The sequence below is a fragment of the Eurypyga helias genome, unplaced genomic scaffold (genome assembly GCF_000690775.1).
Source record: "Eurypyga helias isolate BGI_N326 unplaced genomic scaffold, ASM69077v1 scaffold11354, whole genome shotgun sequence".
NCBI classification, from domain to species: domain Eukaryota; kingdom Metazoa; phylum Chordata; class Aves; order Eurypygiformes; family Eurypygidae; genus Eurypyga; species Eurypyga helias.
This window is the reverse complement of record NW_010248227.1, coordinates 1,658-16,064: the sequence shown is the minus strand read 5'-3', so window position 1 is coordinate 16,064 and position 14,407 is coordinate 1,658. Positions and strand designations below refer to the sequence as shown.

Here is a 14,407-nt window from a genome sequence, read left to right as displayed (position 1 = left end):
GGATCAGCCCTCCCTTTCCTTAGGTGGTGTTTCACAGCGTTAGCAGGCAGCTCTTCCCTTTGGGCACCTAGAAGACCAGAGGCTCAGGCCACAGTCAGACTGATCTTACACCGCTGGCAGCACAAGGGACAAGCACAGCGACACTTCCATAGCTACAGGCTTTGTTTCGCTGAGGGGCCGCAGCACACACCACCTAAAACCAGTACCTTTGTTAGATCCTGGAGCAGGAGGAGGTGTAAGGTCTAGGGATTTACCTTTCTCCACCCGGCAGTATGAGCTGCCCGCACGCAGTCCTGCAGATGCAACTGTCTTCCGTCTTTCCACAGGACCCCGGTATGGAAAGGAGTTGCAGAAGACAGCTGCAGTGAGGAACTAGCTAGCACAGTCGGTCTCCCCAGTACAAACGGGGCCATCCAGTAACAACAGGGATGCCTGCTCCACGTCAGTGCCTGCTTAGGTGAGTGCTCCTCCCCGTTCCCCTGGTGGGCCTGCCACTGATCCGTGTGCAGGGGAACACTGACAACAAGTCCACTCTGATCCTCGGCCAGGGAAAAAAAAAAAACAGACAGACAGACATATTCCCCGTCCTGGTCGCTCCATCATGCGAGGATGTCGTAATAAATGGATGGTTTTTTGGTCTGGTAACGAAACTGTTCTAGCTTCAGGCCAATCCTCAGAAGAATGGCTTCATCCCACCACTTCGCCATCACCTGGGAGAAGATGAGAGAGGCAGAGAGAGAAAGGAGGGGAAAAACCAAAATAACATCAGCACATACAGATGCTCTTGAAATCCCTGCAAAACTGAACTGACTTTTTTCCCCCTCAACAGCACCAGGACACGTTTTTCCCCTTTCACCCCGTCAAGTACAGCATGGCTGCGTTTGGGATAAAGGCAGATGTGTGACTGGTAATTACAGGTCACGGGCCTTTCAATTACACGAGACCCATTTAAAGAGGGAGAAGAGCAAGGAAGGACTCCCAAGTTACAGAACTGAGAAATAAGGAAAAGAGAGAGTAGTGACAAATAGTGGGTACTGACACATGTAGAGAGGAAGGCAGAGAAACCTATCTCCCAGGTACCTGAAAAGTCCCTCTGCCATTCCGGAGCAAGCTACTCCGAGGCAAGTCTCTTCACCCAGCAAATTAAAGTGCCAACTCCTCAAGTGTGCCATGTGGAACAGCGGGAACCTGGCTCTGGTGGCACAGGACAAGGGCTGCTGGGGATTTTGTGACCCAGCATTCATCCAGAGCCAATACTCACCTGGAAGCTGATAGGAAGCCCAGCAGTAGAATATCCAACGGGGACCACAAGGCCTGGAATCCCAGTGAAGTTACCAAGCTGCATGAACCTGGAGGAAAAGCTGTCGTCAGCACTGCCCTGGGACGGCAGCGAGGCCATCCCTTCTTGGGAAAGGCAGCCAGGATCCATCTCTCCCGCTCTACAGCTTGCACTCCTTCAGTTGGTGCAGCTAGTCTCCAGCTGTTCCCAAACTTTTGCTTCCACAGCGCAAGCAACTCTCTTTCTTACCTCATGGACCGGGCCGTGAGGGAGAAATTGCTGCTCCCAGTCAGGAGGTCAGATTCGTAGATCCTTGGGGCGGTGGAAGGAACAGCTGTGGAGGAATCACAGAACGACTGAGCTTGGAAGGGACCTCGGGAGGCCACATTGCCCAACCCTCTGTCTCAAGGATGGTCAGCTAGAGCAGGGTTGCCCAGGACCATGTCTGAATAGTTTTTGGAATATCTCCAGGGATGGAGATTCCACAGCCTCTCTGAGCAATCTAATCCAGTGCTTAAAGAGCAAAGGAAGAGTCAGGCAGCGGGCAGGCTCCAAGGGACACCTTGGTTCGTTAAAGCCATGTCTGATATATGTGGGTGATGCAACCTCACGCCCCTGGATCGCAATCAAGTCTCTGGGATTTATGAGTGAAGCGTTTCGCTTCTATCTAGAGCAAGAACACCTTTGTAGATGAGCAGCTGTCCAGCCCCTGCTGCGTAAGTGGGCTGGCTCTGCAGCTCCTCTTTCAAGTACCAAGGTGGAGTTTCTCGCTGCCATGGATACAGGTGGTAAGTCTAGAAATCCAGGGCAAATCTAGAAGGCCAGAGCAGGCTTTCTAACCAGGCTGCATTTTCTTCTAAAGGCCCGAGGCTCAGCAAAGTCTCTGCACAAAAATCACACTCTTAGAATTGGGAAGGGATGGTTAACGGAGTGACAGCACCACAGAGCTGTCGAGGACCAGCCCTTCAGCCGAGGCTGCCAGTACCTGGTGTGAGGATACAGTTCACCGTGGTGAAGATCTCTTGCAAGAATCTCATGCTCCGAGTTCTCTGTCGATTTGCCTGCAAGCAGAGAGACTACTGTCTGACCAGGCCCCCTTGGCTCGTGTTTGATGATGACAGACTGCCCACCAGAGCCTGTGCCTTTGCAAAGGAAGAGACCGTTCCTGCAGTCTGGAATCAACACGCAGGACACCAATCCGTGGGGCGTGTCCTCTGTGGTGCCCCACCGCTCAGCGTGCTTTCACGGCAGAGGAAAGCCCGGCTGGGTGATGCCTTTCCACGAGTGTGGGGAGGTTAAGAGAATCACCTTTACAATCTCACTAGTGCCTCCTTTACGCCCTCACCACAGCACGTTCCTTACCGTAATGTAATCCAGAGCTGTGAACTGGGAAGCCAAGGCCAGGTTAGCTCGAGTGTCCAAGTTCTGAAAGAGAAAACATCGATCACTGCTCTGCTTGCAAGAAACTGAACGGGTTTCATCCAGGAGTTCTCTGCCAGGTCTGCTCTCCTCTGTCAGTAGTCATCCCACAGGTGGTTTGTCACCGAAAGAGCAGGAGAGCCTCCGGTTTCCCACGGACATGACACTTGCTCCAACTACTGCCATGGATCCAAGCTGCTGCTACTCACCATTTCCTGGAAATGCTTGTTGAAGTCAGGTTGCAAGAAATCCCTCATCTCGCTGAGAATGCAGATTACATGCGCTACTCGCACTTCCTCCATCTCTGGAAGAGACACTTCAACCACGCTGGCTCCCAAACTCTGCAGGTGCTCCACAGCTGGATACAGAACAGGTAAAGCAGGGACAGCGTTCCTTGAGTTCATCAGGTTTCACAGAAGGGCTGCAAATCTCCACCCCCTTGAGAAGTTAGAGACCCCACGGGCAAGCATCATCTTCAGTGTATCATGTGCCATGCAGACTGCTGCTTCTCACAGGTAAAAGCCTTCAGCCTAACCAGATCTCAGTAGGCCAACAGGGCAAGTGCATCTCTCTCTAGCCCCCCGCTTAACCCGAAGAGCAGAGGTGGACTGACAGTGCTTCCCTGAGCGCTTGACGTAACTGGTATTCTACCAGCATGAAGGGACTGTCCAGCATCATGGGACTCCCCTTCGAAGCCTCTTCTGAACCATAGCGGTGGAGGAACCCGGGATATGCTCAAGAGACTGGGTCAACAGTCCAGGTTCACCAAGTCCTGAGGCACTTCAGCGAGGCTGAACACTAAGGCGTCAGGAAAAGTGAAATCTTTGGCAGTCTAAAAAAAATATCCCCTTTCTTTGACCCCAACTTCTTCACAAATACCCAAGCTTGCCTATGTCACTGCCTTATGGCTCATCTCTTACACGTGTGGGAGCGTCAGTGCCTATGGAAATAGAGAGGCTGATTAAAATCCAGGCACAAAGCCGGAATGCTGTGAACTACCGCCGCTCCAACGCGTAGGAGGCCAACTACTATACCAGGCATTGTAGAGCCTCTCTCCCCTACACCCGGTACTCACTAGGGTCAATTCTGCTTAGTCTGCAATCGGACAAAGCCACCCTAAAGGCTGATTTCAGGGAAATACCAGAGGACTGGATACATCACAAAGACCTAGCCCTGTCTTTTTTTTTTGAACATTATGTTGTGAAACAAGTGCCTCCCTTAACCCTTAAAGCTTGCAGAGTAAGTATTCCTGAGCACAGAGCTGTCTTTATGCAGAGACAGAGGCTTAGCACACTGGGCTGCATTCTTCCATTGTAACCTGACAAGCCTACAACTGCCGAGCTCTTTAACCCTCAGCAGTCGGGAGGGCTTCCCTAATACAAAGCTACTGCTGTTTGTCTAGCCCGACCTCTTCAAGCATCTGCCTTTGAGGACTTCAGGCACGATCCTTTTAATGCTTATGTAAGAGCAGCACCAAGTCACACCATGACATCAGGCAGAATAAGAGACTTAGAGAGTTTTCTTCCTTACCTTTCTCACAGATGGACAGGACTTCAGCATCACATGCCTAGAGAAAAAGAGGAAAGAACTATGTGAACTATAGTAACTGCCCTCCCCGCCCTGGTGAGCGCTCTCACCAGGCCTTGGGTCCTCATAGAGCTTCCCTTGTTCCTGTCCCTAATGTTCGTGAAACAGCCCTCCCGGACCGCCTTAGGCCACCTGCTCCGAGAGACCAGCTTGCAGGTCATACCCCTACAGAAAAGGAAAGGTCATCCTTTCCAGAGGAGAGTATATTCCTCCTCTGTGCTGGGGCAGAGCCAGAGAGAGTCCTTGTTTTCCTCCAGGGAGGAAATCCTGAGCACATCTGTGGGGTTGCATTACAATTGCTAAGCAGTACTAGCTTGCAAGCCCAGTTTCTACACTGGAAAGATGAAATGCCACTCAGCAGCTACAGCGTTGTCACCACATGGATACGCTGATTTTCCTCACTTGATTTTAAACCAACTGCCTTTTGTAATCAGTTCGGAAGCATGCTTCCAATAGAAATGGCAGTGTGAGGAAGCATACTGCCATCAACTGTATGGTTGTTACCCTTCCTCGTGCCTCCAACAGACTCTTACTCAAAAGGCTGCCTTAGGAAAACGTCTACTCCTGTCGATGTTTTCACCCAGGCTGTATTATCTTCCAATTATAGGACTAAATATGAGAAGCTCTAATGACGACAGGCAAAAGAACAGGGAATGCATTGAAATCCTTCAAAATCTCATTCTGCAAAACTGCAGAAAGAGAGAAAGAGAAAACAGGCACCTTAAAAAACGTCCAGTCCACTCCCAGTTTTAAGCCTTTCAGGTCAGGAGCACACATATCACTCAGGGTTGCTTTGGGCTGTTTTAGTCCTGCAGGGAACAAACAAGAGTTCCATCCTTTGTATCCAGGATGCCTCTAGGAAGGCAGAGTACCTGGGCTCAGGGAGGGAGAGGCTCACCTACCATATGGATAGAGTGGATCCGGCTCAGCAAGGATACTGTAAACAATGGCTGCATCCGCCACTGAGGAACAGATAGGGCCTGTAAACGAGAGATCAGTTATAAAACCACGACAAGGGATAAATAGCACCTTCCTCCCAAGGTGTTTCACAGGCATGGATTGCCGCCCCTGTGAGCACACCACACAGTAAGGTCCCTAAAGTGGAGCACAGGCCCTCTTACCTACGCTGACCGTGGAGTAGGAGAGCGGCAAGCTGCCGTGACAACTGATGCGCCCAAACGTACCTGGGGGTGAAGAAACGGGCAGTCAGCTGGGTATCAGCAGCCACGGGCAACATGTGACCTAGTTAGCCCTGCACCCAGTCAGTAAGCAACACACCCCTGCCAGTCACCCTTACGTCTGCCCTTTCAGAGCCCCGACACTCATCCCTCAGTACCCTGCTCTGCTGACCACGATGAAGCAGATGCATTCAACAGTGAAGCTGTTCTCCTCGAAAAGAAATTATTTAGCTGAGGGGAAACACGTGCAGATGCATTTTGAAATATGTGCATTTAAATATTCAGAAGCAGCATCTGTGGTATGGAGGGCGGAGAGGCAGGAGCAGGATTATCAACAGCAGGATATGCCACCCCCTAGGAGATCTCACCCACTTCACCAGGGAGAATTCATTGCCCCGGACCAGTTGTCTTTGGTGAGTACTCGTATCGCCTTTCTGACCACTTACAGTTTTGTCATCATCGTTACCTTCCTCAGATGAATCGATATTAATCAAGTTGGTCACAGGTGAAGGATGGAAAAATGGAGTAATGGCTGAGGATCTCATCTCAGATGAAGCAGCTGAGATCCTTCAGAATGATGAATCATTCCCAAAAGCCGGCACTTCTTCCAAGTGACAATCCTGCCTCGCCACCTTCCATGCTGCAGACACTGCCCTGTGCATTTCTTTTGTCCTCTGCACATTCCCCTTGATTCCATAAATTCTTACTGGAAAAAACTGCACTGCTACTCCTTGGAACACTGAGATAAGAGGGAACAACTACATCCTGGTTTCATATAAGCCTATAACCAGGCTTAACGTACCAGATACAAATCTGAGCAGCACCAGCCTCTCCACATAATCGGGGCGGTGGGAAACCATTGTGGGTGGAGATGCTGTTCACCAGCTCACTACAGATACCCAACCACGTTGGGAACACCTCCCAGCACAGAAGGGTGGTTGAAGAGGGACGAGTGGGCAGAAAGAAAAGCAGCACTCGTGTTTTGTTTAGTATCTGACTCGAATAAGTTAGGTTTTTCTAACATCTGTTCAACAGCCAGTACTGAGCAGTAATTCCACACTGCCAGTCAGACCCGTGTGACTCTCGGGGTGTTACGCTCCAGTGTTTCTCTGGAGTTTTGCTTGACGGGAGTTAATGGACTGTGCCCGACTCATTTATGGCATCCTATCAGACAGAGCCAATGAGACACACCCCGCTCAACGATTAAAGGTTCTACCTTTCAGCCCCACCACACCACAGAACGAAGCAGGAATCCTCACAGAGCCACCTCCATCTGTGCCAAGAGCCACCGGGCAGAGACCTACAAAAAAAAACCCCACACGTTGGCCTGTGACCAGACACTCTGTTGCCCCGTCCATTCTACCAGCGGCTTCAGCCAAGAGAGCACACAGAGTGCTCTGTTCAGGTCCCTCCAGCTTCTAAACCCCCTCACAAAAACTAAATGCCTGAAGTACTTTGGCTCAGGACCTTCCTTCCATCACCCCCAAATGCTGTTTAGGACCACCCACCTGCTGCTACAGCTGCTGCTGACCCGCTGGAGCTCCCACCTGGGAAGTGGTTAGGTTTGTAGGGGTTCCTAGGGATCTTGTGGTACCTGAGGCAGACAGAAAGTGTTGAATCCTTTCCTATGAAAGACCACGTGCACTACATGGTAGGAAGAGATCTAGAAACACAACTCAGGGATTCCAATTTCTTAGTAAAGAGATACCATTTCATCACAGACAGAACTATGTCCCTAGAAAATAAGATCTTGTTACCATAAGCAGCCTATCCAAGACAGACAGGCTCAAAGCAAGAGAAAGGACGCTCCAACTCTTCTGTCTGCAACAGCACTGTGCCATCACCGCATGCCACAGTGCCTTACACAATTCCAAGGGGTGGAGCAGTTGGTGGCCAGCAGTTCTCACAGACAAGTCAGTTGGCATCCTCACTCTACCCTTTATCCCAGAGCGGCGGCTCCCTGAATCCCCAGCCTGGCCATAGCCCCCAGAGACTGACCAGGAGGCAGGGTATCTGGCTGAACTTGCAGGGAGGAAACGCCCCGGCAGGTTGCCGCAGCTGAGGGGCAGCGCCTGTTCCATCCAGCCACACGTGCACAAAGCGCGGCCCTGCACATGGCTTACCAAGGCTGCCAGGATCACTGCTCCGGAATAGCAGTTCTCAGCCTGGCTACCGCTGGGAACTCACAACGGTAAAGCAAATCCCTGTGAACCTTTTTTAGCTGGGAAATAAAACCACTGTGTCCTCCTGAGACAACTGCACCTTTTCTCACAACGGTGGGTCTTTAGCCACTTCTGTGACTGAGCACTCGATTACGATTTGTGTCCTGTCACTGCTTTTGTTGACTGCTCATCCTGTAAACGCTCACACCTCCGAGGCCCGTGAGGCCTGGCAAACCAAGTTCCTTACTCAGCAGACACCACTTGGATCCTCTCCTTCCTTTGGTTTCAGGAGCCTCCAGGCTTCCACAGCTACTCTGACCCTCAAATCTGTAATGCCGGGTTTTCATACCCCCAGGGTTCTCCCTGCACAGGCTGCTTCCATCACTTTTATTCTCATATGCCTGCCGCACTTCTGTACCCTTTCCTGTTAAGTTCTGGACATGGGGGAAAAGAGATGGAAAAGGGATTTTTACCTATTAGGGTTGCATCCAGTTGTTCCAGTCCCTAGTTCGTGCATGTTTGAGACCCCAATAATGATAGCCCCAGCCTCTCGAAGCTTCCTGGCCACAGTAGCATCTTCTGTTTCGGGCTCTGTCCCAAGATACACTGTTCCCACTCGGTGATGGTAAGGCACCTTAGCAAGAAGACACCTCATTGTTAAGCTGAAAACACTGGCAAGGCAGGCACGTGCTTCACATCCATGCTTCAGCTCCACAACAGATCCCAGACATTAGGACCCACAAAGGTAAGGGCTAGGAAGCTTCAGTCTTCCGCTTGTCCAGTGTTGGGTTTCTGTTAAGAGGGACACTTAACCCTCCAGGATTTGCTCCTTCTCCCACGCAGAGGGGTGTTTTAATACCAGGTACAGAAAAGCAGAAACATGTAGGCGGCCAAGAAGCCTGCCTCTCTGTGGCAACGTGACTGCTGTGCCCAGAGGCTGCAGAACAGTCCCCTTGGCCCCACAGCAGCTCCCTGTTTTCCATTTTTTCCTACGGACAGAGGTGCGGCTTCTCAGATCTGCAGGTGCTTTGAAGCAAGGCACCAGGATCAGACGAATGCCACAATACCAGACGGACTCATTTCCAAGGTATGCTAAGTACTCTTCACTTGGATGCAGCCACGGAAGAATCTGTACATACACAGGACTCCCACCCTAAGGGCAGGTCTCTGCAGAGCCAAGGACAGCTTGATGGCACTGCCAGGAGGGTTTAACGGTAACTGCTGTCAGGCCACAGGCAAAGCTCCTTCGGAGGGGCGATTTTCGAAGTGACTCGCATATTTCTGACACAGGTACGTCCTGTAAGGTGAGAGGGATGCTTTGCCAGAGGAGCAGTCAGTGCCTGAGGAATACAGCCAGTTACACCCACTGCTACAGATGCTTTTATGCATTCTCACTTCATCCTAAGAGGGACTGTTTCCCACTCACACCCTCTACTCCCCATGGATTAAAGAGATCGATACAAGATATGGCACACACCTGCTGTATCCAAGATCTGACTTCACCTGGCAAAACCTGTTAATCCTGCACATTACACACCCACATACAAACCCCTTATTACAAACATACTCTGCCGAGGAGTTGGCCATAAAACCAAGTTGACCACCTACAGCATGAACTTATGATAGAATCACAGAACAGTTTGGGTTGGGAAGGACCTTGAAGATCATCTAGTTCCAACACCCTGCCATGGGCAGGGACAGCTTAGAGCTAGACAAGGCAACTCACCACTTTGAACTCTTCTTTCAGACACACTGGGATGCCATCCAGATAAGACAGGGTGCATTTATTCCTGTAACGAGCTGTGGAGGCCTCAGCCATCTGCACAGAAGGGGGGGGAAAAAAAAAGTACACGTTAATATACATTTAGTTGAGCTGAAGGTCATTATCAGTATCAGAAGTGATACCAAAAATGGCTATTTCAGGCCTCTACTAAGCCAAACTGTCAAAGTTTCTTTCTTCTTCCACCATATGCTGATGGGAAACTACTACTTGGAAGCATCTATGCTAATGGATGCTACATAAGCACAGAAGTCCCATTTTACACAGTCACCCAGCAGGAAACAGATTGCTTTAATGCTACCTCTCTTTGCAGGAAGGAAAGCAAACTTGGTTGTAGTCCTCTACACAAGGAGGGAGAAGAAAAACATACATATTTTTCTGTAGAACACACAAGCAGAAGAGCCTCTGCCCCTTTCTAATGGATGCTACTGCTCGTGGGGTAGCAGAGGCAGACATTACCTGCATGATTTGCTCCTGGTCCCATTGCACTATCGCTCTGAGTGGGGGCATGGATTTGTCGCAGTCCTCCAGCACGGCGATGATGTTCTTTGCTACCTGAGACGGCGTCAGCTTCCCACTCCTACAGGACAGGAGAAGTTGGGACCTTGTTACAAGACTCCCACACGCAGGGTTTGTCTCTCACGTAGCACGGTGCCAGCTGTCACAGGCTCTAAGTAAGAACTAGATACGAATCTCTGTGTGTGGTGATGATTTCAACACACTTGACACCATCAAGACAGGAGACTCCCTTCCTTAAGGGGAGAATCTGCCTACACAGCAGGCCCCCAACCCTTAGAGTAGGGGCAGGAGCTAGGAGAGTTACCCAAATATTCCTGAAGCACCAGATAAACAGGGAAGGATGGTTGACAGCTTTACAGAGAGTCCTCGTGTTCCTGAAAGCCTGAAGCTATGAAACTTCCAGTATCATGAACTAAGACAAGAGGCCAGCACCCTTTACACAGGCCTCCTGTTACAGAGAAGGGGCTCCCAGCAGCACGGTGATAACCCACCTGTAACAAATGGGCCTCCCTTCCCTCCTGGCAAAAGGAGGCTCCTTTCCTCCCTGCTGTATACATTACAGCACAACACACCTATCCCTGACTGACGCGAAAGCCTCACAGCCAGGGTGCACCTTTAACACCAGAAGGCAGTGTCAGCCTTTTGCTCCCAGGCCACAGCCTACTGGCAGAGGTGCCCCTCGAGGGACATGTCTCAGGACTCCCAGGGGATTTATCCGAGCAATCCATCGCCAGCACACATAGCAGAGGCAACCAGGAGCTCCTGAGCAGTCAGCAGCTCACAGGACCTCAGTCAGGGATGTGCTTCCTGCTATTCCTGAGCAGGACATGTTTACTTGGTGAGAGCAGCCGAGCTGCTCACAGGAGCACAAGCAGCTGGGGAACCAAGGGATACCTCAGAAACCCACAGTATGTGCAACTCGCATCATCCAGATAAACCTTCCTCTCCATCTCACCACATGTCTGGGCAAACAAGTTACACAGGAATCTCTCCCAGAGAAGACTGACTGTAAGCCAAGGAAAACAGCATTTAAATATCCTTGCAGGGCTTGGAAAAGTTGTGCCAGCTCCCCCAGTTGGCCTTCCTTCGTTATTCTATCAGAGGGAAAGGATTGCAAAAAGTGAGATGCTGAACAGTGGTACCTCAAGGACAATCCTAACAGAGAGATGCCTGAGAGCTTGTGGAACAGCAGCAGCCCAGAGCAGGGCAACACGCAGGGCAACTTGTTCCCAGACCACACTTTCACCTACCGGTAGCAGTCCAGGTAGTCCTTGATCCCTTTGAAGCTAAACCCCTTGCTAGCAGAATCAGACCTGCAAAGAAAAGATTGAAGAGGCAACTGTCAACCGCCAAAGCCACCTCTGTTTAGACCTGCGGACTTCAGTATCACAGCCCAAGGCAGGCTGGACATCGCTCGCTTCCAGTAAATGCGCTGGTCACCACTTGGACCGCTGGCCTACGCATTTCAGCTCATGCTCTGTCACACTCCTCGCAGACACACATGACACCAGGTACCCTAAGGGTGCCACAGAAATAAGGGGTCGGCCTTGCTGACGTGTTCCGGTTGCTTCATATTTCTACTGCAATACAGCAGTCACTAAACCATTTTTTATTTATGTATTTATTATAAACTAAATTTATTCCAGGTTTCCATTTGCTACTCACCAGTGGAGTATTACAGAACAGCCAGACTATACTGGCAAACCTACCCTCAGGCTCTCTGTCCCAGGTTCAGCCCAGATACCCAGCAGCACATACAGCGTGCGGTGCGGGTGGGCAAAGACACTATGCAGCACACACAAGGATTCACATTAGCAAACTGCTTAAAAACCGAAACGATGGCCCTAGCACATAAGAAACAGACCATTTCTCATCACAACAGGATGAACATAAGATCATCTGAAGAGTTAGCTACTCCTGCGATGTCTCCACATCATCGCCCAAACCAGAAGCCGTATCCTGGAGCAGGGCAGCATATCCAGGGAAGAGGTAAGGCTCCAGTAATGTGTCCTGAAATACTGAGTGTATCACCAGCAGAGCCAGGGACACAAGAACTGGAAGGCTGCACTCACCCTGACCAATGCCTGCAGGAAATGCATCCCTTCTCTAAAGTGAAGGGGCTGACAGTTTCTTCTTGCTCTGGCTTACGAACTCAAGCTGGGAGCAAGCTTTGTCCTGCTAAAAGCAGAGATACATACAGAGAACCCACTCTGAGATGCTGATGAAGTGCAGCTCAGACATCTTCAGTAAATACTGGGTAGACCCACAGCGAAGGACAAAACCAGGTGGGGAGAGTACTCACAGCAGTCCAGCTGCTCCCACCTCAGTATCAGGCTGCAGTGAGCCTGAGTAACATTTTGCCTGGAATCTAGTGGGATTTACTGACCTACAGGCTGCAATCAAGAAGCTGAACAGGCTTTCAACCAAGCAATCTAAGTAACAAAGCCTAAATTCTTGTGGATGTACAACTTGTGTTCCTTCTCTCCTCCAAGCACCCCTTGTGTTGTCTTTGAGATTCCTTGCAGGCAAGAAACAGCCCACCTGCAAACTCACTCAAAGGGACGTATGTGCTGACTTGGCCAACCACTAAGCGTACCTGCTCTAACGGTGCAGCCGCAGCCCTGGCACGGGCAGAATTTGGTCTCTCCTCAGCAAGCAGGCTCTCTGAAGCCTGCAGAAATTTCACACTGCTTGTCTGAATCACTTCACTGGTGACTTAGAAGTTACAAAAGGAAAGATGACTGACAGCACAATTTGTTTTGTCAAGTAGCCAGGCGTGGAAAAACACTTTACTCCAAAGTACCGACCACGACAGCTTCCCACGAACGTAACAGAGCCAACACGCGTGTTCTTCCACTCCCCTCTTGCACGTCACACGCTGACCTTGCATCTATCAGCTGCTCGATAACGTCCGAAGTGTTTTTAGCCTCAGACTTGTCTTCCATAACCTCCGCCGCAACCTCGGGGATAAACGTGGGATCCTCCTGGATGTCAAGCGAACGCATGAGCGAGAAGTTGTTCAGCCTGAGAGAGAGAGACACACTGCTAGAGTTTGCATGCTCTACCATGACTAATTTTTCAGACTGTTGAGGTGGAACTTTACCCAAGAACATTCTGTCTCAGCAGTCTGCTCTCACAGCAGGGAGTTGCAAAGGTTACAAGATAATCTCTTTCACACCTTTCCTAAAGGCAGCATCAAATCTATTCTGCTTGCTTAACTAAGCCTCCTACCTCTTGACATGAGGCCAGCCAGCCTCCACAAACCCAAGCTGGGAAAGAACGGGTAAAGGCTTTTGATTCACTTTAATTAGACATATCACGCACAGACCAATAAAGACAGGAATGGCAAGCAAAAGGATTAAGTAGCATAAGCCCTACATTCAAGCACTAATCCTGCAAAAACAAGCACCTCTCCAGACTCTTCCATCACCTGCTTCAACATGGTTTGTTTGCAACCAAAACCAACAGGGATTGCAGCACGAGTCCGGGGCTTGTAATGAAGGCAAGGAAACCAAGACCCTTGTCTGGGTTTGATTCACCCAAAAGGCCCATGCCAAAGCAAAAATTCAGGGATACCAACTGTGTTTTACACATTTCTCAGTGTCCCTGAGATCTGCACAGATGACCCACCAAACGACGGGCCAACGACGTGAGCTTGAGGTTCCTGACACCTCTTGCCTGAGTGGCTCTTAGTACACTCAAAAGCACAGTTTCTAAACAAAAACATAAGTGAGAGAGGAGGAAAGGCTGACCTAAAATGGTGAATGTCTTTAAAAAGAACATATTAAAAACTGAACTTCATGTCTGGCCTCATTTCCTCACTAGTATTATTATTTTACCACTACTGGTGGTAAACACAGCAGAACTGCACACATCCACAATCTCTGAAAGAAAGATTGCTCCTGAGCAACAGCACAGAAGGACAAAGAGGCACTCCAGTGGATTCGGTTTCCATGCACATGCCGGGCTGAGAAAAAGGTTAATTCCCTCTGAGACCCACTCAAACCACAGAAGTTCAAATAAAAAAACCTAGTAAACACCCTCGATGAGGTAATCTCACTTGCTCTTCACTGAAGTTATGCAATTTGTCTCTTAAAAAAGGTCACTTCAGATAACCTGTAAAGTTGTGTTCAATGCAGGCACCTTAAAAACAAAAAAGAAACTTGGGGGGGAGCCCCCCCCCCTTACCTTATTAAGAAGGGCAGTAAGCAGATCTGTCCAAAAGCCTAGAAGAAAGTAAGCAGAAGCATTGGTTTGCAGCATTTTTGACCTGAACATCTTTCTCACTAGGCAAGGAACGCTGAATGTGCTCACAACTGCTGCAGTCTCAGAGCACCCTAGAGAGCATGCAGTGCTATGTAGTAAAAAATTAGCACAAATACTTGCATTTCAGGCCACAAACTCAGCCTGAAATGCTTTCGCCCCCACCCCCCTTATATTTATATAATCACAAGGCTCGTATTCTTCTGGCTTTCCCCCAGAA

The 14,407-nt window shown here is 49.9% G+C and overlaps 1 protein-coding gene across 1 annotated transcript; it reads right to left on the bottom strand.

Annotated features, from left to right (window-relative positions):
* Positions 1 to 571: 571 nt before the first annotated feature.
* Positions 572 to 14,150, bottom strand: LOC104509144 (fatty acid amide hydrolase-like; the record flags this gene model as incomplete). Its single annotated transcript, XM_010150986.1, has 18 exons — positions 572 to 710; positions 1,262 to 1,349; positions 1,529 to 1,613; positions 2,265 to 2,340; positions 2,642 to 2,704; positions 2,908 to 3,056; positions 4,229 to 4,265; positions 5,006 to 5,094; positions 5,188 to 5,265; positions 5,407 to 5,469; positions 6,680 to 6,763; positions 6,972 to 7,057; positions 8,099 to 8,259; positions 9,352 to 9,444; positions 9,865 to 9,985; positions 11,175 to 11,237; positions 12,808 to 12,948; positions 14,113 to 14,150. Coding segments are annotated over 18 exons (1,626 nt in total), but the record flags the coding sequence as incomplete, so codon positions are not given.
* Between the last annotated feature and the right edge of the window lie 257 nt (positions 14,151 to 14,407).